The sequence below is a fragment of the Ahaetulla prasina genome, chromosome 16 (assembly GCF_028640845.1).
Source record: "Ahaetulla prasina isolate Xishuangbanna chromosome 16, ASM2864084v1, whole genome shotgun sequence".
Classification (NCBI taxonomy): Eukaryota; Metazoa; Chordata; class Lepidosauria; order Squamata; family Colubridae; genus Ahaetulla; species Ahaetulla prasina.
In genome coordinates, this window is record NC_080554.1 from 2,414,950 (window position 1) to 2,437,731 (window position 22,782).

At 43.0% G+C, this 22,782-nt stretch overlaps 2 protein-coding genes across 14 annotated transcripts in view; one reads left to right on the forward strand and one right to left on the reverse strand.

Moving 5' to 3' along the window:
• The window catches only part of POMT1 (protein O-mannosyltransferase 1), a 50,489-nt gene extending 48,212 nt beyond the window's left edge, over positions 1–2,277 (forward strand). The window contains exon 20 of one of the 2 annotated variants that reach the window (XM_058159654.1): positions 1,640–2,277. In XM_058159654.1, the coding sequence (XP_058015637.1) occupies positions 1,640–1,880 (241 nt within the window). In that variant the 3' untranslated portion in view covers positions 1,881–2,277. Of the gene's footprint in view, positions 1–1,070; positions 1,448–1,639 lie in introns of those variants that run through there. The other variant, XM_058159659.1, reaches the window with a different exon arrangement.
• Positions 1–22,782, reverse strand: part of RALGPS1 (Ral GEF with PH domain and SH3 binding motif 1) — a 135,183-nt gene that overhangs the window by 21,639 nt on the left and 90,762 nt on the right. For all 12 annotated transcript variants that reach the window (XM_058159665.1, XM_058159671.1, XM_058159667.1 and 9 more), the window contains one exon: positions 16,536–16,603. In XM_058159665.1, the coding sequence (XP_058015648.1) occupies positions 16,536–16,603 (68 nt within the window). The remainder of the gene's footprint in view (positions 1–16,535; positions 16,604–22,782) is intronic.

Consider the following 22,782-nt stretch of genomic DNA (forward strand, 5'->3'; position numbering starts at 1 on the left):
GTAGACAAAAAACAACGTTATCGCATTCTTTGTTGACTTCCTAAAGGCCACGTGGAACCAACCATTGCTGAATTTATATACAACACATATATGGGGGGTGGGAGGGAGAGAAGAAGAGAAGCAGAGAAAAAGAGAAAGGAAGAGAGAGAGAAATAGAGAGACATAGAAAGAGAGAGGGAGAGAGAGAGAGAGAAAGAAAGAGAGACAGAGAGAGAGAGGAAGAAAGAGAGAAAGAGAAAGAGAGGGAGAGAGAGAGAGAGAGAGAGAGAGGAAGAGAGAGAGAGAAAGAGAAAGGACGAGAGAGAAATGAGAGACATAGAAGAGAGAGGAGAGAGAAAGAAAGAAAGAGACAGAGAGAGAGAGGAAGAAAGAGAGAAAGAAAAAGGGAGAGGGAGAGGGAGAGAGAGAGAGGGAGAGTGAGAGAGAAAGGACGAGAGAGAGAAATAGAGAGACATAGAAAGAGAGAGGGAGAGAGAGAGAGAGAAAAAGAAAGAGAAAGAGACAGAGAGAGAGGAAGTGAGTGGAAGAGAGAGAGAAAGAGAGGGAGAAAGAGAGAGAGAGAAAGGGGGGGAGAGAGATCAACAAAGGATTAGATTTGGGTGACTTGGGAATTGCTTCCAGATGGAAGACGTCCAACCCGAGGCAACAACGGCCCTTCGGTCTTGACCAACGCAAGTCCTTGCTAAAACAATCCGCTTCTCCTATTAAGGTACAACTCTGCTAAAAGGTCCAGTTTTTCAAAACGGGATTTAAGGTCTGAAAACGGTTTGATTTTGGGGGTTTTGGCTGGCTTACATGCTCCCATTGTTTTTTTTGTTTTGTTTTAAAAGGTAGTAAGAACCACCTGCCTGATTTTTATTTCTTTTCTTTTTCTTTTTGATGGGCCCATCACTTTGTTTTAGTTTTCTTGGTGGAAATTTCCCCGATGGGGGAAAGAGACCGGGGGCTTCAGATCCAGACGGTGACTAATGCATGAGCCTACAATCATCTAGCAGAAGGATGATCTCATGCAGAACTTTCTAAGTTGCCTTCAATAATTGGAAGACTAAGGCCTTTGATTTATTGTTTAGAGAGAAGCTATGGAGACGGCAGGCTAAGGAGAAACTGACACGCTACCTCGAGATCTACAATCTAACCAGAGATTGTGGTTTATATTCCGCTTGATCACAGTGCGTCATGTAAACACATAAATGAGGAAGACATGAGTCAAGCTTGGAAGATATTTGCTTCAGTTCCCATTCTAAAGAGAGTCATCATTGTCTTTTAATGACCTCATAATGCCTTGCGGGATGGAGTCTGGGCTAGCAGAGCGTTGAAAGGCCGGATGCCTTTCCTGGCGCCAATGCGGAGTTTTGTTCAGCAGACATATTCTCATTGTGCCCAGAGAGAGAGAAATAACTGCTTCTATCTAGGATCGAACTCACAGCGTCCTGATTGTAAGGCGAGAGCTCCACCTCTAGCCCACCACACCACTACAGAAAATAATAATAATAATAATAATAATAATAATAATAATAATAATAATAATAATAATAATAATAATAATAATAATAATAATAATAATAATAATAATAATAATAATGAGAAGTAACGAAGATAATAAAAAAATAATAATCACATTACTGTTGTGGTCTGCTAGCAGCCTCCGGACCTGGCAGCGGACAGTGAGGAGGCTGGGGAGGATCATGGGCCAGTCCTGGAGTCAGGGGAAGGCCCGGACAAGGGCTCTGCATCGGAGGCAGAGATGGAGCCAGGGCCATCTGGGAGCGATGCACGGACTCCAGAGCCTCCAGAGGCGGACAGCAGAGAGGCAGAGGAACAGGAGGAGCCTGTTCCTAGTACACGCATGCGAAGAGCTGCCAGAAGGCAAGAGCAGCTGAAGAAAAAAGGACAACTCAGGAGTAAGGCCAGAAGATGATTGGCCACTCCCATAAGGCTTAAAAGAGCAGCAACGAGCCGTTAGGTTCTTTGTAAGGAAAGCAACGTTGATTCCATTGCTTCTTGTCAGCGTCTCTTGAACTTTGTGGGGGGTTTGCCAAGAAAAGCCTCTGGCATGTTGCCAAAGACATCAAAGGTTGGTGATAAGGCCGAGGGACTGGTTATTAAGAATTTTGTTTTGGACGAAGCTGAGAATGAATTCATTCTCAGCTGTTTTAATAAAATAAGTTTGTGGAGGACTGAATTGTGTTTAGTAATCACTACTTGGGCTTCGGTCACAACAATTACAGCCACACTTAATGGATTGATGCACTTCGATCTGGCTGGTTGAAGCCTCCGTTTTCCTGCCTCTCCCAAACAGGCAGCAGCTGGTAGCTAGCAACCCGCCAAGGCCTGTGCGACACGGCAACATTGTGCAACTGGTCCACGGAATCACAACCCGCTACCTTAACACGTAAGCCCTTTTCTTCTTCGGCTTCTAGCCGTGCGTCGTCATCTCGAAACTGCTGTAATGGTATGTGGGAATGCCCTTGGAGGCTGCGCCCAGAGATGCTGGCAAGGGAACGGTCAGGTAAGAGGCAGCTTAGCCCCCAACTCTGTAACGGGGCTGGGAAAGGGGCTTGAAAGAGACCCTCCCTAATTTCTCGGGCCGTCGGGTGAGGATTGTTTGAGTGCTTCCAGGCTTCCAGGAATTCTCTAGCTCGAAGAGATGGAAGATTTTAAATATTTAGGAGCTGTTGGGAGTTTGTTTTCAATCTTCCACTGAAGATGATCTCAACTTATTCCAGGGCCAACGCACGCTGAACCTTTCACTCAATGGGCGCAGCTGTCTACACAAGCAGAAGAGTTCGAAATGCAGTTTGATCTAAATTCCTCGGAATTAGACTTCCATGTTTCCCGTTGTGCGTGTAATGCTGGGACTTGGCTTGGCTCCCGCGATGGTCTCTGCCAGCTTGAAATACTGACGAAAACTCATTTGGCTCCTCCAGTTCTTGCTGGTGTTTGTTTCCTCTTAGGAGAAAGGCCTGGTCTTAATTTTGACTTATTTAATTTATTTATGTGTCAGGCTTGCTTGCTGCCCATCTCACCTAGCAGCGACTCCGGGCAGCTTACAAGCATTAAAAGCCAATAAAACACTGAAACGATAATTAATAATAACTGACACTACCGGCATTGACAAAATCCCCATTGGTCAATTGCAGAAGGCAGCTTCATTCGGAACAGCTTACATCTTATTGATTAAAACCTTTAACACATTCACATCTGCCTACCCCCAGGTCCTTGGGAAGGACTTGATAGGCAGATAAAAATGCCAAATCCTGTCTGAACATCTGGCTGACTGTGCGACCAACCAGTAATAATATTACTTGGACATTGTGGCATTGACAAAATCCCCGTCGGTCAATTGCAAAAGGCAGCTTGATTCGGAAGAGCTGACATCCTGCAATGATACGTTTAAACATCATCAAACATCCACATCTGCCTATCCCAGGTCTTTGGGAAGGACTTGGATAGGTAGACAAAAATGCCAAAACCAGTCTGGACATCTGGCTGACTCTGGAACCAACCAATAATACTTGGACACTGTGGCATTGACAAAATCTCCCAAACCGGTGCGAACCGGTAGCATCTTCCTAATTATTTCCCCGAACCGGTAGCATCTTCCTAATTATTTTCTTTCTGCCTGCAAGAAGAAAAATTTCCCCCAGGGTGAAATCGGAATGTCAGCGCAGATGGTTTTTTTTTTGGAGGAGAGGTTTAGAAACCGTTGGGATGGAGCGCCTGATCTGAGCCCCGAATTAACATTTTGATTTAACGACTCCCACCTCTCGCTCGCTACTTTGGGGTGGGTCTGGCTGGCCTACGGAAACTTCCAGGAAAGTTGCCAAATATGGTTTTCGTTTTGCGATGGCGTTCAAAGGTGCCTGCGGGGGTCTACGTCTGAACACATTTCCCTGAGCCAAGGTGTCCCCCCCTAACGATTATTGTGCTTCTTATTTTAATCACACAGTCTGTTTCAAAAAAAAACCCCAAAAAACATCCAAATTGGGCTTTACAAGGGTTGTACCGCAGGGGCGGGAGGAGGAGAATATTATGACTGTAAATAAAATATAATAACCCAGGGTTAAGAAGATTTTTTTCAGAGTTAAACACCCCCCCCTCCTCCAAAACCAGGAGTTTTTGTGGAAAAATCATGCTGTGACCTTCAGCTTGCGAAGAAGACTGAGATTTGAGCATTCGGAAAGGCAGTAAAGTCCTCGACTTACGACCATAACGGGCCAGCTCCATTACGTTCTTAAGTCGAGGATTGCCTTTACAACCCCTCCTTTTGTGGGATCTATGCAGGTCATCCTCGACTTACAACGTCTTCATTTAGTGACCATTCGAAGTCACCACGGCACGGAAAAAAAGGTGACTTGGGGCCGTTTTTCACATATTACGACCTTTTTTTGGCAGCCCCGTGATCCGAATTCAGATGCTTGGCAACTGACCGGTACTTATTGCCGTGTGATCTCCATTGACAAGCAAAGTCAATGGAGAATCCAGATTCACTGAACAACCATAAGAAATAACTTAACAAATTGCAGCAATTCGCTTAACAGCTGTGGCGAGAAACGGGGCAAGACTCACTCAACTTAACGACAGGAATTGTGGGCTCATTTGTGGCCGTACGTCGAGGACTACCTGGATTGCAGATCATACCTTAAATCAGATTCCTCCCCAAAAGCAGAAAGCAAGCCTGCTTTTTAATCAGATTTTGGGTTTATTATTATTATTACTATCATTATTTCATCTCACCGATCAAGAAATACATCGAACTCATTTAGCGCAAGAATAAAGACTCCACTGCAAAACTTCTCGCTTCCCGTTGAGGAAAAATATTATATTAGATGTAGGAAGCCAAAGCCAAGCCCTTCATTCTGAGGTTAGAGGCATCGGGAACGAAGGAACGGACTTCTGTTAAAAGCATATTTTCCATTTATTTATTTATTTTTTTAAAAAACAAAAACCCCCTCGTAACTTTCTGCTTCGCTGAACTTACAGGCGCCCGCCAAGCCAACTGTCGTATCTGTAGGACTTAATCAAGGCCGAAGCTAAACAGGAGATCCCTGGGAAGGGCGGTGCAAGAGGGGGTTCTAGAGGGAAAACAGGAGTGTCTAGAGGGAAAACAGGAGGGGAAAAAAAGAAAGAAAGAAAACCGGGGACCATCTCTCCTTCTGCAGATGTGGGACAAATGGACCCTGTCTTCTGCTAGGGTTTTAGTCCTTTGTGAACGCAGATGTGGATGGGATCAAAGGCGCCGTTGATCCCAGTTAACAAGAAGCATTGAAGGCAACCGGTGCCCCGAGGGGGAGTGAGTCAATTCGGCGGTTGTGAAGCTGCTCGAAAACGGGGCTTCTGCGAAAAAGGTCAACTGCACTTCTCCCCCCCCCCACAAAAAAAAATGCAGCTCTGTTTAGTTTTCTTGATGGCGGGCGTCTTGACGCACGAGCGTTTTCTTCAGCTTTGGGGAAGGAATTAGAATAGAATAGAATAACCAGAGTTGGAAGGGACCTTGGAGGTCTTCTAGTCCAACCCCCTGCTTAGGCAGGAAACCCGACACCACTTCAGACAAACGGTTATCCAACCTCTTCTTAAAAGCTTCCAGTGTTGGAGCATTCACAACTTGGAAGTTGAGGATTACCTGTACCAACACGGGCTTCCAATTTGCCACGCCCAGATGCATACATGTTCAACAAGGACCGTTTAACTGATTGGGCAGGTCGCTGGTATATAAACAGAGAAAAACCCCACTCTTCTTCCAGCACTGATGATGTTATCTACTTGGGTCATGAAACGTCTGCAAGAAAACCACCTAGCTCAGACCGCACTAAGGACTCTACAGATTTAGATTTAGATTTAGATTTAGATTTATTAGATTTTTATACCGCCCTTCTCCCGAAGGACTCACAGCCAGAATAAAACAATAATTATGTACACAATAAAACAATAATTAAAAAACTTATTGAATATCAGGCCAAAATTAAAACCATTTAAAATTATAAAAACCCATAAAATTTACATCAAAATATTAAAAGCTACTAAAAATTTCTATGCCAGTCCTACAGTTCTACCCTGAGCTTAGAATAGAATAGAATAGAATAGAATAACAGCGTTGGAAGGGACTTTGGAGGTCTTCTAGTCCAACCCCCCTGCTTAGGCAGCAAACCCTACACCACTTCAGACAAACCGTTATCCAACATCTTCTTAAAAACTTCCAGTGATGGAGCATTCACAACTTGGAAGTTGAGGATTACCTGTACCAACACGTGCTTCCAATTTGCCACGCCCAGATGCATACATGTTCAACAAGGACCGTTTAACTGATTGGGCAGGTCGCTGGTATATAAACAGAGAAAAACCCCACTCCTCTTCCAGCACTGATGATGTTATCTACTTGGGTCATGAAACGTCTGCAAGAAAACCACCTAGCTCAGACCGCACTAAGGACTCTACAGATTTAGATTTAGATTTAGATTTAGATTTATTAGATTTTTATACCGCCCTTCTCCCGAAGGACTCACAGCCAGAATAAAACAATAATTATGTACACAATAAAACAATAATTAAAAAACTTATTGAATATCAGGCCAAAATTAAAACCATTTAAAATTATAAAAACCCATAAAATTTACATCAAAATATTAAAAGCTACTAAAAATTTCTATGCCAGTCCTACAGTTCTACCCTGAGCTTAGAATAGAATAGAATAGAATAGAATAGCAGAGTTGGAAGGGACCTTGGAGGTCTTCTAGTCCAACCCCCTGCTTAGGCAGGAAACCCTACACCACTTCAGACAAACTGTTATCCAACCTCTTCTTAAAAACCTCCAGTGTTGGAGCATTCACAACTTCTGGAGGCAAGTTGTTCCACTCATTAATTGCTCCAACTGTCAGGATTCAGTTAGATTCATTTCCTTCGATTCAATTCGGCCCATTCCCTGCAGGCCATGGATGAGCCGTGGGGAAATGAAGAGTCTTGCGCAATTCTTGGACGACTGGAAAGCTGGTTTGGTCTACTGGTCAAGGCACCAGGCTAGAAAGCAGGAGACGGTGAGTTCTAGTCCTTCCTTAGGCATGAAAGCCAGCTAGATGACTCAGGAACAACTAGCACATATGTGCGAGGGGAACCTTTACCTTCACTTTACCTAGTCTTACCTTAGGCATGAAAGACGGCTGGGTGACTTTGAGCCCATCACCAGGAGACGGTGAGTTCTAGTCCTTCCTTAGGCATGAAAGCCAGCTAGGTGACTTTGGGCCCATCACCAGGAGACGGTGAGTTCTAGTCCTTCCTTAGGCATGAAAGCCAGCTAGGTGACTTTGGGCCCATCACCAGGAGACGGTGAGTTCTAGTCCTTCCTTAGGCATGAAAGCCAGCTAGGTGACTTTGGGCCAATCACCAGGAAACGGTGAGTTCTAGTCCTTCCTTAGGCATAAAAACCAGCTGGGTGACTCAGGAACAACTAGCACATATGTGCGAGGGGAACCTTTACCTTCACTTTACCTAGTCTTACCTTAGGCATGAAAGTCGGCTGGGTGACTTTGAGCCCATCACCAGGAGACAGTGAGTTCTAGTCCTTCCTTAGGCATGAAAGCCAGCTAGGTGACTTTGAGCCCATCACCAGGAGACAGTGAGTTCTAGTCCTTCCTTAGGCATGAAAGCCAGCTAGGTGACTTTGAGCCCATCACCAGGAGACAGTGAGTTCTAGTCCTTCCTTAGGCATGAAAGCCAGCTGGTGACTTTGGGCCAATCACCAGGAAACGGTGAGTTCTAGTCCTTCCTTAGGCATAAAAACCAGCTGGGTGACTCAGGAACAACTAGCACATATGTGCGAGGGGAACCTTTACCTTCACTTTACCTAGTCTTACCTTAGGCATGAATGTCGGCTGGGTGACTTTGAGCCCATCACCAGGAGACAGTGAGTTCTAGTCTTACCTTAGGCATGAAAGCCAGCTAGGTGACTTTGGGCCAATCACCAGGAGACAGTGAGTTCTAGTCCTTCCTTAGGCATGAAAGCCAGCTGGTGACTTTGAGCCCATCACCAGGAGACAGTGAGTTCTAGTCCTTCCTTAGGCATGAAAGCCAGCTAGGTGACTTTGGGCCAATCACCAGGAAACGTGAGTTCTAGTCCTTCCTTAGGCATAAAAACCAGCTGGGTGACTCAGGAACAACTAGCACATATGTGCAGGGGAACCTTACCTTCACTTTACCTAGTCTTACCTTAGGCATGAAAGACGGCTGGGTGACTTTGAGCCCATCACCAGGAGACGGTGAGTTCTAGTCCTTCCTTAGGCATGAAAGCCAGCTAGGTGACTTTGGGCCCATCACCAGGAGACGGTGAGTTCTAGTCCTTCCTTAGGCATGAAAGCCAGCTAGGTGACTTTGAGCCCATCACCAGGAGACAGTGAGTTCTAGTCCTTCCTTAGGCATGAAAGCCAGCTAGGTGACTTTGGGCCAATCACCAGGAAACGGTGAGTTCTAGTCCTTCCTTAGGCATAAAAACCAGCTGGGTGACTCAGGAACAACTAGCACATATGTGCGAGGGGAACCTTTACCTTCACTTTACCTAGTCTTACCTTAGGCATGAAAGTCGGCTGGGTGACTTTGAGCCCATCACCAGGAGACAGTGAGTTCTAGTCCTTCCTTAGGCATGAAAGCCAGCTAGGTGACTTTGAGCCCATCACCAGGAGACAGTGAGTTCTAGTCCTTCCTTAGGCATGAAAGCCAGCTAGGTGACTTTGAGCCCATCACCAGGAGACAGTGAGTTCTAGTCCTTCCTTAGGCATGAAAGCCAGCTAGGTGACTTTGGGCCAATCACCAGGAAACGGTGAGTTCTAGTCCTTCCTTAGGCATAAAAACCAGCTGGGTGACTCAGGAACAACTAGCACATATGTGCGAGGGGAACCTTTACCTTCACTTTACCTAGTCTTACCTTAGGCATGAATGTCGGCTGGGTGACTTTGAGCCCATCACCAGGAGACGGTGAATTCTAGTCCTTCCTTAGGCATGAAAGCCAGCTAGGTGACTTTGAGCCCATCACCAGGAGACAGTGAGTTCTAGTCCTTCCTTAGGCATGAAAGCCAGCTAGGTGACTTTGGGCCAATCACCAGGAAACGGTGAGTTCTAGTCCCGCCTTAGGCATGAAAGCCGGCTTGGGTGACTTTGGGCCTATCACCAGGAGACGGTGAGTTCTAGTCTTACCTTAGGCATAAAAACCAACTAGGTGACTTTGGGCCAATCACCAGGAGTTGGTGATTTCTTGTCCTAACTTAACTAAAAAAAACCAGCTGGCCGAGTCCCCCTCTTTCAGCCCAACCCACCTCACGGGATTGTTATCGTAGGAACAAAACAGGAGGAGGGTAGTGTGTTGGATAAATTCGCCACCTGGAGTCATTTGCCAAAATAACTGATGACGTTCCCTAGTTGGGTAACGAAACGTTCCGCAAGGAAACAAGCAAGCTCAGACAGCACCAAGGACTAGCCCCCCCGCCCCACTCCAAGCCAAAACTTCTCAGGGGGAGAAATAAAGCCATGGAGGATGGTTGGAGGACAGCAAAGAGTTATCCCAGGTTAGTAAAGATTCAGTCCTTCAATTGTCATCATTGGGGGGGGGGCTTCTGGAGACAAGGAGGCTGGTAGCTTCGCTGAAAGATGAGCTTTTAACGGGATCCTGACTCCTTAAACCATTTTCCCCCCCTCTCCTCTCTCTTTGCTCATCATAGGATTTCCTCCTGTCTCCACTAAACAATGGGAGTTATATGCTCTTTTGTTCTTTTATCCCGCCCCTGTTGTCTCAAAAAGCCTGTTAATTCCCCAGGCGTCTTTTCCAAGTTTTTTTTTTTTTACACATTGTATGTAAAATTATTCTGGGAAGCCCGGAGACAGGGGGGAAAAAAAACCCCAATGCTTTGCGTAAACCAGGAATAGTTTTCTTCTAAGGGACGTTATTACAGGGGGAACACATGATTTTTCCATCATTTTTTTTTATACATAGCAGGGGGGAAAAAGATGGTTTGCTTTCCGTATTACTGTCAGGACAGCGCTGACGTCAATGTGAAAATAATGCATGTGAAGGTATTAAACCTTGTTTTGCGAAGGGTTTATATTGGGGGACCGGAGAGCAATCCAGAAACGCTGATGGCTGCAGGTTTTTGTTGTTTTTTTTAAAAAATCGTGGCAGGAACATATGGAAAAGCTGACCGACCGCGAAGCGTTGCTATCCCAAAGGATCCTTTGGGGTTACTTTCCTCTGCATAATTTCCCCGTGAAATAATCGTTCGCGGGCCTTAAACGAAGAGTAACTTACGTAATCCTTTAGTAGAACAACAAGAGTGACAAGTAGGAATTCGGGAGGTTTCCCCTAATAAAACGAGGCGGAAGGTTTACAAGAAAATTGCTAAACAGAAATTAACACCAGGATTAATACTAGAACTAGACCAACGATCAAGCAGAAAACAATTCCCCAAAGAACTCCAACCAACGCTAACGGGGCAAGTCACTTGTGTATAAACAGAGAGCAAACCCTACTCCCTTCTAGCATGGAAGATGTTACCTAGTTGGGTCATGAAATGCCTGCAAGAAGACAACCAAACTTGGACTCTTCTCTGCACCATTATTGTTTGAGCTGGTAGTGCTTCCTTCCAAGTTCCTTTAACCCTATCAAGGAACTACCGAGACAGCACACCACACTCCTTTTAAGCACTGATGATGTTACCTAGTTGGGTCATGAAACGTCTGCGGGAAGACAACCCAGCTCAAGAGAGTCCAAGAGTCCAAGCAGTTCATTACAAAAAGACTTTCAGATGTGAGGAGAGAGTGGGATTCATTTATGGAGGGTGATAACCAGTGGTGGGATTCAAATAATTTAACAACCGGTTCCTTTCCCTAATGATTTCTTCCAACCACCAGTTCACCAAACTGCTCAGAAAGTTAACAACCGGTTCTCCCGAAGTGGTGCGAACCGGTTGAATCCCACCACTGGTGATGACCTTCAGTTCGGTCATTGTTTCCTTTCACAAGGGTTTGTGAGTAGAGATAAGTCAACCTATAAGCTTTTGGCCCCTGCTAGGGGCAAGATTAGAAAATCAGACAGACAATGGCACAGGCCGTTCATTATTCTATCACATCCTGGAATAGGAGAAGAAAACGTGCTGTGGGAATTCTGGTCTTGTCTCCTTGAAGGATGAATTGAGAAGAAGCGATCAAGGAAGTGAGAGCGAGTTAAGACAATTCTGGCTAGCAGTCAACAATTGGCAACTCCAAATCCCAGAACAAAGCTATTTATCAGTAACCATGGCTCCCTCTAAAGTAAACGCCATGTCAGACTGTTTACACACCGGAAAAAAGGACGCAAAGTGAAGGAAGTTCCATCCAGCTTACGTCATCGGTATAGTAAATGCCCCAACTGGGCCAAGGGCCTTGTTGTCTCTTTTGAAATGACTCTTCCCTGTTCTTGAAAAAATGAAACAGAGACAAAACAACAACAGCAGCAGCAACACAAAACAGGATCTTCTGAGTTGGAACTTCAGGTCTAATTCCAGAGCCAGATGTACCGTGTCTGACTAGGCCATCGTCCACTTCATTGTGTGAGATTGGTCTGACAAGTGGCAACTTCAAATCTCAACCAACAAATGCTCTGTCTTGCACATTGGCACAAAAAAATAAAAAATCAAATCAAATCAAAACATAAAATGCAAATTAGATGGACACAACCTTGTAGACGACCCTCACTCTATCCACTGTAACAACATTGCCAAAAAGGCAGTAAGAGTTGTTAACCTAATCTTGCGTAGCTTCTTCTCTGGTAATGTTGTGCTACTCACTAGAGCATACAAAACCTTTGCTAGACCAATTCTTGAATACAGCTCGTCTGTCTGGAACCTGCACGGCATATTGGACATAAATACAATTGAGCAAGTCCAGAGATATTTCACAAGAAGAGTCCTCTGTTCACAACAAAATGCCTTATGCCACCAGACTCCAAATTTCGGGCTTTTTTCTCTCTCTTTTTTTTTCCTTTAAAAGAAAAAAAAAGCCTCTGACGATCAGTCAACTCAGCTGGGATCGTCAGAGCCTTTTAAAAGCATTTTTTATAACTTCAGCCAAAAAAAATGCTTTTAAAAGCATTTTAAAATGCTTAAAATGCTCAGCTGACGATCCCAGCTGAGCCGCGCGACCATCAGAGGCTTTTTTTTTTACTTTTAAAAGCATTTTTTCGGCCGAAGAAAAAATGCTTTTAAAAGTTTTTTAAAAAAACACCCTCTGATGATCACACGGCTCAGCTGGGGGGAAGGCAGGGATTGGTTTTCCGAACCACCCGCCGCCATCGCTCCCAGATCGGGCGATCCGGTCCGAACCGGGAGCATTTCACCCCTGGATTCAACCGGACGTGGGAAACCAGCTGACGTATTCTATAAGGTTTTCAAATCCTCTACCAAGAATTCCGCTCACAAGACCTGAGACGACCCCACTTTAGGTTAAATTTCCACTGCTTATTTTTCCTTTTTCCAAACATCAACAAGAATTACGGCTGGTTTGCAAGATGCGAGCTGCATTGTTTCAGTTCCTGCGTGATGCCAAGCTGAAATTTAAGTCAAGTGTTAGCTGCGAGGCTGCGTTTTTTCACTCTCCCCTAGATTCGAAAGAATTCCAGGGGATAAGACCTTGTACAATTTCTGCTCTGGTTTAAATTATGATGTGAAATATTTTTCGGGGGGGGGGGAAAAAAAAGAACACGATGGAAGTAAGTGTTCCCAAAACAACCGTCTGCTGGCTAGAGAACCCATCCTGCCCGTTTCTGAGTCCCAGCTCAGATGGCTTCCTTCGTCCCAGGCAACCGAATGGAAAATGTGAACGGATGAAATATTTTAAATAAAGATCCACATATATCTTCTCCCCTTGGCCTTCAAACTTCTGGGGCTCTAAACTGACTTCCAAGGTATCTAACTCTTACCCAGTAGTATTAAGTTGCTTGGGGAAAAAAACCCCGAGTATTTGTCTGGACTGATTTATGGAGAGTTCGCTGACAAACCTTCTGCAAGTTTGCTCCAACGTGGCCAAGGGAGTTGCATACGAGGGGCAAAGCAGTTGCCACCAGGCCTCACAAAGGCATTGGGTCCTTTGAGATACTTCCAGTCAGATCATATTTTAGGGTTGTGGTGGGGAACATAGAAGGAGGAAGGTGTTTCAAACAGAATAACCAGAGTTGGAAGGGACCTTGGAGGTCTTCTAGTCCAACCCCCTGCTTAGGCAGGAAACCCTACACCAATTCAGACAAATGGTTGTCCAACCTCTTCTTAAAAAACTTCCAGTGATGAAGCACCCACAACTTCTGGTTGTTCCACTGGTTAATTGTTCTAACTGTCAGGAAATTTCTCCTTAGTTCTAGATTGCTTCTCTCCTTGATTAGTTTCCACCCATTGCTTCTTGTCCTGCCCTCAGGTGCTTTGGAGAATACTTGACTCCCTCTTTTTTGTGGCAACCCCTGAGATGCTGGAAGACTGCTATCATGTCTCCCCTAGTCCTTCTTTGCATCAAACTAGACATACCCAGTTTCTGCAACCGTTCTTCATATGTTTTAGCCTCCAGTCCCCTAATCCTCTTTGTTGCTCTTCTCTGCACTCTTTCTAGAGTCTCAGAATCTTTTTTACATCGTGGCGACCAAAACTGAATGCTGTACTCCAAGTGTGGCCTTACCAGGGCCTTATCAAGTGGTATTAAAGTGGTGTAGCACATGCTTGCTGCCTCATTTGTCTAGAAATAAACGCACACATTAAAAATAAATAAATTAAAAAAGAAACTGGCTTTGGGAGGTCACGCAGCATGGAAACTTCTTGCTTTGAAGTAATTACAGTCGGAGAACGGATCCAGCAATATAGGGAAACACACACACACACACACGGATGGTAGGGAGAGGGGAAACCCAGCATAGCAATGCAAGAACTGCTCTCTAAGATCAGCAATCTCTTCTCGCACATTCCAAATATTTCCACGCAGTTCCGAGTAACTCATATAAACAGCCTTTTAAATCTCAAAGCATCCCGTGAAATCCTTTCCCGTCGCATTGGGCCAGCCTTCCGAGATAATAACTCTTTTTTTTTTTTCTGCCAACGTGGCAAAAACCACTTGACCCTTCGGAGTCACGGCTACCGTATCCGTTTGCATGTTTCCGATTTGTTTAGTCTGCTTTAGAGAGGCGTAGTTGCCGAAATTTCCCGCCTTCTGTGTTACACTTCTGAAGGTGGACAAAATCAAGAATGTGGAGCAAAGACAAATTCCTTGTGTGTCCAATCACACCTGGTCAATAAAATATTCTATTCTATTCTATTCTATTCTATTCTATTCTATTCTATTCTATTCTATTCCTTCCTCCACCTCTCCTTCCTTCCTCTTTTTCCTTTCTTCCTTCCTTCCTTCCTTCCTTCCTTCCTTCCTTCCTTCCTTCCTTCCTTCCTCTATTCTCTTCTATGATTCTTGACGAATGTATCTTTTCTTGTATGTACACTGAGAGCCTATGCACCAAAGACAAATTCCTTGTGTGTCCAATCACACTTGGCCAATCAAAAATTCTATTCTATTCTATTCTATTCTATTCTATTCTATTCTATTCTATTCCTCCACCTCTTCTTCCTTCTTTTCTTTTTCTTTTTCTTTTTCCTTCCTTCCTTCCTTCCTTCCTTCCTTCCTTCCTTCCTTCCTTCCTTCCTTCCTTCCGTCCGTCCCTCCTTCCTTCCTTCCCTCCCTCCCTCCTTCCTTCTTCTCTCCTCTCCTCTCTTCTATGATTCTTGACGAATGTATCTTTTCTTTTATGTGCACTGAGAGCATATGCACCAAAGACAAATTCCTTGTGTGTCCAATTACACTCGGCCAATAAAGAATTTTATTCTATTCGATGTTGGCATGCCTAGATCGAGACGGCGGGCCAAGCCAACGCGGATTTTTCATGGGACCAGCTGTCCAGACGGCCTCCAGGAAAAAGCATCCCAGGAACATTTGCTGGAATGCCAGAGGCATGGATCGGTTCGTTTTGCACACCCTGGGTAGTATTTTGTGCCCCACGCAGACCGGTGGCGAGAGAATGGATTTTCAAGGCCTGGGATTACGCTCTTTTACGTTTAAAAGGAGCGGTGCCAGCTCAGTGGCTTGCAGGGGCGGAGATCGGCGGAAGAAAGAGGCTCTTAAGGAAGGAATGCCACCCAGAATCATTCCGGCGTGGTCAGTGGTCCAGGAAAGGAGGCAAGCTTGGCTGGCGAAACTCTTTATCAATGCCAAATGCTTCTTCTGGTTGAGCCCACAGACTCAGGAATATTTGGGACTGTAGCGTTGTGTGCGTGTGGCTGTGTGGCTGCACTTGAGACGGAGAGAAAGATGGTTGGGTGGGGGAGGGGTTCAGGGTCTGATTTATACGCTGATCCCCCACCCCCCACTGCCCCGGGAGCGGAAATCCGGAAGAGTTGTGCATTTGTTATTCTGACTGCCCGGAATTTTCTGAAAGAGGTGGCTAAGCTTGCTGGTCTTTCCTCCTCCTTTCTTATCTCCTTTTCCTGTTACGTCATTTTAAAGATGATAAACCCATTGGCAGAAGCTCTGTTTTTCTAACGGTGGATAAGCAGATTTGGAAGGTCTTGTTCTTCATCAAAGAATACAAATGTAAACATATTTGAATCAGGGAACCCGTTCTTTTTCGGAATCCGTCCATCCATCCATCCATCCATCCATCTCCCTATCTACCTACCTATCGTATCTATCTATATCTATCTTCTACAGTATCATATCTATCTATATCTATCTATCTATATCTCTACCTACCTACCTAGCTTATCTGCAGTATCTATCTATATCTATCTATCTCCCTTTCTCTCTCTACAGTATCTCTCTCTCCCTTTCTCTCTCTCTCCAGTATCTATCTATCTATCTATCTATCTATCTATCTATCTATCTATCTATCTATCTATCTATCTATCTATCTATCTATCTATCTATCTATCTCTATCTACAGTATCTCTCTCTCTCTCTCCAGTATCTATCTATCTATCTATCTATCTATCTATCTATCTATCTATCTATCTATCTATCTATCTATCTATCTATCTATCTCTATCTATCTATCTATCTATCTATCTATCTATCTATCTATCTATCTATCTATCTACAGTATCTCTCTCTATCTATCTATATCTCTATATCTATATCTATATCTATATCTCTACTTACCTACCTATCTTATCTACAATATCTCTATCTCTATCTATCTATCTATCTATCTATCTATCTATCTATCTATCTATCTATCTATCTATCTACAGTATCTCTCTCTATCTCTCTCTCTCTCATCTGTCATTTTTTTGAGGTTCTAAACATCTGTGGAATCCATCCATCCATCCATCCATCCATCCATCCATCCATCCATCCACCCACCCACCCACGAGGCCAAGCCGACATTAAGATGGTTTGGTAGAAAGAAACCAGGATGATGATTGCAAAAGAGAAAAATCTCAAGGAAGAAGGTTTGTTTGTGGAAGCTGAACGTCAGAACAGGGCAAACTTTGGAAATTTACCTGCGAGGTCTTCTTTTGATGAGACCAGCCGCGGGGAACTGTTTCCTGGCTCGATTCTTAGGGACAATCTGGAAAAAACAGAAAAAGACGGCATGAAAAATCGGCCGCTGGGCTTAAGCGAAGGCAAAAACGGACCGACCTTTTATCTCGCGTTATCGGTTAAAGGCAGGAAACGTAGCTCAGTCTGGCTGCGTTCATGAATTCTTTGGACACAAGTCGATTTTTAATGAAGCTATGACAGTTTTATCCCGTGAAGCTAAACAGAGGTTTCTCAATATCGCGGAGCGCTTATCTTTTATGGATGTGGCTTTTTTTTTACAAAGCCATTTAACAAGCGGTATGGCAGGCAGTTCTTGGTCCGGTCAGTTTCAGCATTTTTAAATGTACGAATTGTCAGTTTCCAAATCCTAAATACAGGCAGTCTATCTGTATTTATTACAGTTGTTTGCTGACTTGCTTCTAACTGACTCTGGGTGGGATGCAACATTAAATCTCTCTCTACAGTATCTATCTATCTATCTATCTATCTATCTATCTATCTATCTATCTATCTATCTATCTATCTATCTATCTATCCATCCATCCATCCATCCATCCATCCATCCATCCATCTATCCATCCATCTACAGTATCTATCTACAGTATCTATCTATCTATCCATCCATCCTTCCATCCATCCATCTACAGTATCTATAGAATCAATCAATCTATCTTCATCTATCTATCTATCTATCTATTTTTTTTTTATTTTTTTTTTAGATTTTAAATTTAGAGGGGTTTTTAAATTGATTTTAATATCTATATTTTTTACTTTTAATTAATTGGGCAGTAGAATAAGTTTTTTAATGATTGTTTTAATTTGTATATTGATGTTTTTATATGCCTGTGAACCGCCCTGAGTCCTTTGGGAGATAAGGCGGTATATAAATTCAAACAATAAATAAATAAATAAATAAATCTCTATCTCTATCTCTATCTACAGTATCTATCCATCCATCCATCCATCTATCTATCTACAGTATCTATCTATCTCTCTATCTCTCTACAGTATCTATCTATCCATCCATCCATCTACAGTATCTATCTACAGTATCTATCCATCCATCCATCTATCTACAGTATCTATCTATCTATCTCTCTGTCTCTCTCTCTCTCTATCCATCCATCCATCTACAGTATCTATCTACAGAATCTATCTATCTATCTATCTATCTATCTATCTATCTATCTATCTATCTATCTATCTATCTATCTATCTATCTATCTATCTATCTATCTATCTATCTATCTATCTATCTATCTATCCATCTATCCGTTCATCTACAGTATCTATCTACAGTATCTATCTATCCATCCATCCTTCCATCCATCCATCTACAGTATCTATAGAATCAATCAATCTATCTTCATCTATCTATCTATCTATCTATTTTTTTTTTATTTTTTTTTTAGATTTTAAATTTAGAGGGGTTTTTAAATTGATTTTAATATCTATATTTTTTACTTTTAATTAATTGGGCAGTAGAATAAGTTTTTTAATGATTGTTTTAATTTGTATATTGATGTTTTTATATGCCTGTGAACCGCCCTGAGTCCTTTGGGAGATAAGGCGGTATATAAATTCAAACAATAAATAAATAAATAAATAAATAAATCTCTCTATCTCTCTATCTCTCTATCTACAGTATCTATCCATCCATCCATCCATCTATCTATCTACAGTATCTATCTATCTCTCTGTCTCTCTCTCTATCTATCCATCCATCCATCCATCTACAGTATCTATCTACAGTATCTATCCATCCATCCATCCATCTATCTATCTACAGTATCTATCTATCTCTCTGTCTCTCTCTCTCTCTCTCTCTCTCTCTCTCTATCTATCTATCTATCTACAATATCTATCTATCTATCTATCTATCTATCTATCTATCTATCTATCTATCTATCTATCTATCTATCTATCTATCTATCTATCTATCTACAATATCTATCTATCTATCTATCTATCTATCTATCTATCTATCTATCTATCTATCTATCTATCTATCTATCTATCCATCCATCCATCCATCCATCTACAGTATCTATCTACATAATCTATCTAATCTATCTAATCTATCTTAGTTATCATGTATCTATCTCTATCACCTATCTCTCTCTCTCCCCCACCCACTCTCTCTCTCACACACACACATAGTTGTTTTTTTTTACATTTTTCCAATCTGTTTGAGGCACACGGCGTAGGGTCTTTGTGCTGGCTCACATTAATGTTTTTAATCTACAATCTCAAAGAATAAATCTCTCCCTAAGGTCCATGATTGTTGCTCGATTGCTATATGCAGCCCTCTTTTAACCTCATTTGGTTTTGGAATATTTTCTACCCTATTCTGCTCCAGACTGTATTTATCCAAAAAAAAAATAAAATACACAACATCCCATGATTTTTCTTCATGGAAAGATTTTCCACGTCGGCTCTCTGGCCTCTTAACGGGAACACATTCTTGGACCTCTGGGCTGTTTTAAGGTGCGATCTGAAATTTGAGGAATTTACACACGATCGCTTTTTTCCCCTTAAAAAAAAAAATTCATTGCACACATATATATTGGCTGAAGTAGAAGCCATGACAAGAACACTGTAGCTTTGGGTTGTTCCAGACGTTCGTTTTGATTTCTGCTGTAACATTTTCAGGGGATGGGGGGGAGACCAAGCAACGGGGAAAAAAAATATTCATCTTGTTTGAAGGAACTCGCATCTATAAACAACTTGCTTTAGTTCCACATATTTGACTGTGTCCCGTTTTTGGTAACTGCGCTGCCAAAATTTAGATCCATAAAGAAGAAAATCCTATGGAACTTGAAAGCTTTAGGGCATATTTCACACCCGAACGCTTTAACTGGCTCTTTAAAAATAAATATCCTATGGAGAAAACTGATTTTCGATTTGACTTGGCTCACTTGAATTCGGAGAGCTAGGGAAATAGAATATTGTTCCAGAGAGCTGCCTTGATGAAGCAGGGCAGCACCTCCAGCTCCTGGCACGTGTTTCTCTGCCTGTGAGATGTTTGCTTTAAATAAGGCACATCGCCTTTGCTGAGGTTTGGATTGATAAATTCTTATCATTCCTCTCAAGCAGGAAGGAAGGCAAGAGAGAGAAAGACAGAAAGAATAGAATAGAATAGAATTTTATTGGCCAAGTGTGATTGGACACACAAGGAATTTGTCTTGGTGCATAAGCTCTCAGTGTACATAAAAGAAAAGATACCTTCGTCAAGAATCATAGAATAGGATAGAATAGAATATAGAAAATAGAATAGAATAGAATAGAATAGTATAGTATAGAATAGAATAGAATAGAATTTTTTATTGGCCAAGTGTGATTGGACACACAAGGAATCTGTCTTGGTGCATATGCTCTCAGTGTACATAAAAGAAAAGATACGTTCATCAAGGTACAACATTTACAACACAAATGATGGTCAATATATCAATATAAATCATAAGGATTGCCTTATGAGAGAGAGAGAGAAAGAGAGAAAGAGGAGAGAAAAAGAGACAGAAGAGAGAGAAAGAGAGAAAGAAAGACAGAAAAGAGAGAGAGAAAGACAAGGAGAGAAAGACAGAAAAGAGAAAAAGAAAGGGAGAGAGAAAGAAAGAGAAAGAAAAGAGAGAAGAGAAAGAGACAAGGAGAGAAAGAAAGGAGAGAGAGGAGAGAGAGAAAGAGAGAAAGAAAAGAGAGAAAGGGAGAGAGAGAAAGAGACAAAGAGAGAGAGGAGAGAGAAAAAGAGAAAAAGAGAGACAGATAGGGAAGAGAGAGAGAGAGAAATCGGAGTGTATTCTAAAATCACCTCCCCTGTCTGACTTTCTTTTAGCAATCCCTTTTCAAATTGAATGTTTTTAAACTACGAGGGGAAAAATAGACACTCTGCATCCAGCTCGTGTAGAAGTGGGTTTTGACATTTCAGTCAAACCAAATAAAAATTACACGGCGTGACTCACAGCCGTACAAGGCAAACACCCCTTTCAAATGGAATTAATGCTTGACGTGAAGCAACCTCCCCGGTTTGGGGAAAGGGCCCTTTTTATTTTGGTTCAGCCGGAAATTAATTCAGCAACTTTTACCATGAAGTTTAATAGCCGTTTGGCAATTTGACCAGTCTGTAATCGAGCCTAACATTCCGGTCTTCCCTCACTAGGGGCAGTCCTCGTTTTACGACCGCAATCGGGCCCAAAATGTCCATGGCTGAGCAAGACGGTGGTTAAGTTGCCCCGTTTTACGAACTTTCTTGCCGTTCGTTGTGAAGCGAATCAGGGCAGTTGTTAAAGTGAGTAACACGGTTGTTAAGTGAACCTGGCTTCCTTGTTGACTTAATGCTTGTCAGAAGGTCACAAAAGGGGATCGTGTGACGCCCCCGGGAGGCTGCAACCGTCGTTAAGTAAATTGTTCATCTCTTCTACACACACTTGAGATGATCAGAAAGCATCCTGCTTATTTCAATGTCTAGTGGTTAAGCCATGAGGCTGGAAACCAGGAGACGGTGAGTTCTAGTCCCATTTTAGGCACGAAAGACAGCTGGGTGACTTTGAGCCAATCACCAGGCAACAGTGAGTTCTAGTCCCGCCTTAGGCACACGAACACAGCTGGGTGACTTTGAGCCAATCAATCACCAGGCGATGGTGAGTTCTAGTTCCACTTAGGCATGAAAGCCAGCTGGGTAACTCTGGGCCAATCACCAGGCGACAGTGAGTTCTAGTCCCGCCTTAGGCATGAAAGCTGCCTGAATGGTTTTGGGCCAATCACCAGTCGATGGTGAGTTCTAGTCCCAGCTTAGGCACAAGAGACAGCTGGATGACTTTGAGCCAATCACCAGGAGACAGTGAGTTCTAATCCTACTTAGACATGAAAGCCTGCGGGGTGACTCTGGGCCAACCACCAGGTGACGGTGAGTTCTAGTCCCGACTGAAAGCCGACTGGGTGATTTTGGGCCAATCATCAGGAGACGGGGAGTTCTAGTCCCACCTTAGTCACAAAACCATCTGGGTTATCTCGAACGCACCAAGAAAACTATAATTACAACAATACATTTTTTGTGGGTGTGGGTGTGGGTGGGGGGGAGAATAATCACAGGTTTTGCCTGTGGGAAACCTGAGACAAGAGCTAGACTGCTGAGCAAACGATCTGTAAGGAGACAGACCCCTCCAGCTCTCGCCAAAGAGAAACTGTTAATTTGGGAAAGGAATCTTGGGGGGGGAAAAGAAAGACGCCTAGGAATCGGAAGATGGAAGCAATGGAAAGGAATAAGTGGCTGGTCCAAGATCAGCACCATTGCAAAAAGAAAAAAAGAAAAATAGCAATGCTTACATAGGCAGGACTGGGTGATTGGTTCTGCAGATGTTCAAGGGGCAATTAAGGTGGAGACAGAAACCGTAGCTTCTCAAATAGAACATTTAGTATATAAGCGGGTCTTAAAAACACCAACCAGGTTCCTGAAAATAAGGATAAACCACAAACTTTCTGTTGAAGCCTCGTCTGCCTCTAATCTCAACAGGGTGTTTACCTTGCACAGCATCGGCGGTGATAAAGAAGTCAGGAAGCAAAGGGATGGGAACTCATCAAGAAGAGAAGCAACCTGGAATTAAAGAGAAACTTCCTAACGGTGAGGACAATCAACCAGTGGAACAGCTTGCCACCAGAAGTTGTGGGTGCTCCATTCCTGGAGGTTTTTGAGAAGCGACTCGACAGCCACCTGTCTGGAATGGCCTAGGGTCTCCTGCTTGAGCAAGGGGTTGGACTAGAAGACCTCCAGGGTCTCTTCCGGCTCTATTCTGATTAAAAATTACGTTGCCCAAGATTAAGAGTTCTCGTTGAATACAGGTAGCCCTTGACTTTACAACAGTTTGATTCTGGCCGTAAGTTGAAAACTACCTGCAGTTAAAACAAGACACACGATCTTCCGTCTTTCTTATTCCTTTTTTTTTCTTCTTCTTCTTTTTGTAAAACTTTTCCCGTGTCCCTCCTAAGAGCTAGTACACGTATGGTGTCCTATCTCTCTTGCTTTAAAAAAAAAGAAGGAAGGAAGGAAGGAAGGAAGGAAGGAAGGAAGGAAAGAAGAAAGGAAGGAAGGAAGGAAGGAAAGAAGAAAGGAAAGAAAGAAAGAAAGAAAGAAAGAAAGAAAGAAAGAAAGAAAGAAAGAATCAGCGCATTTAATTAAGACATGGATTTTTCAGATCAAAAGGAAGCCTGCTG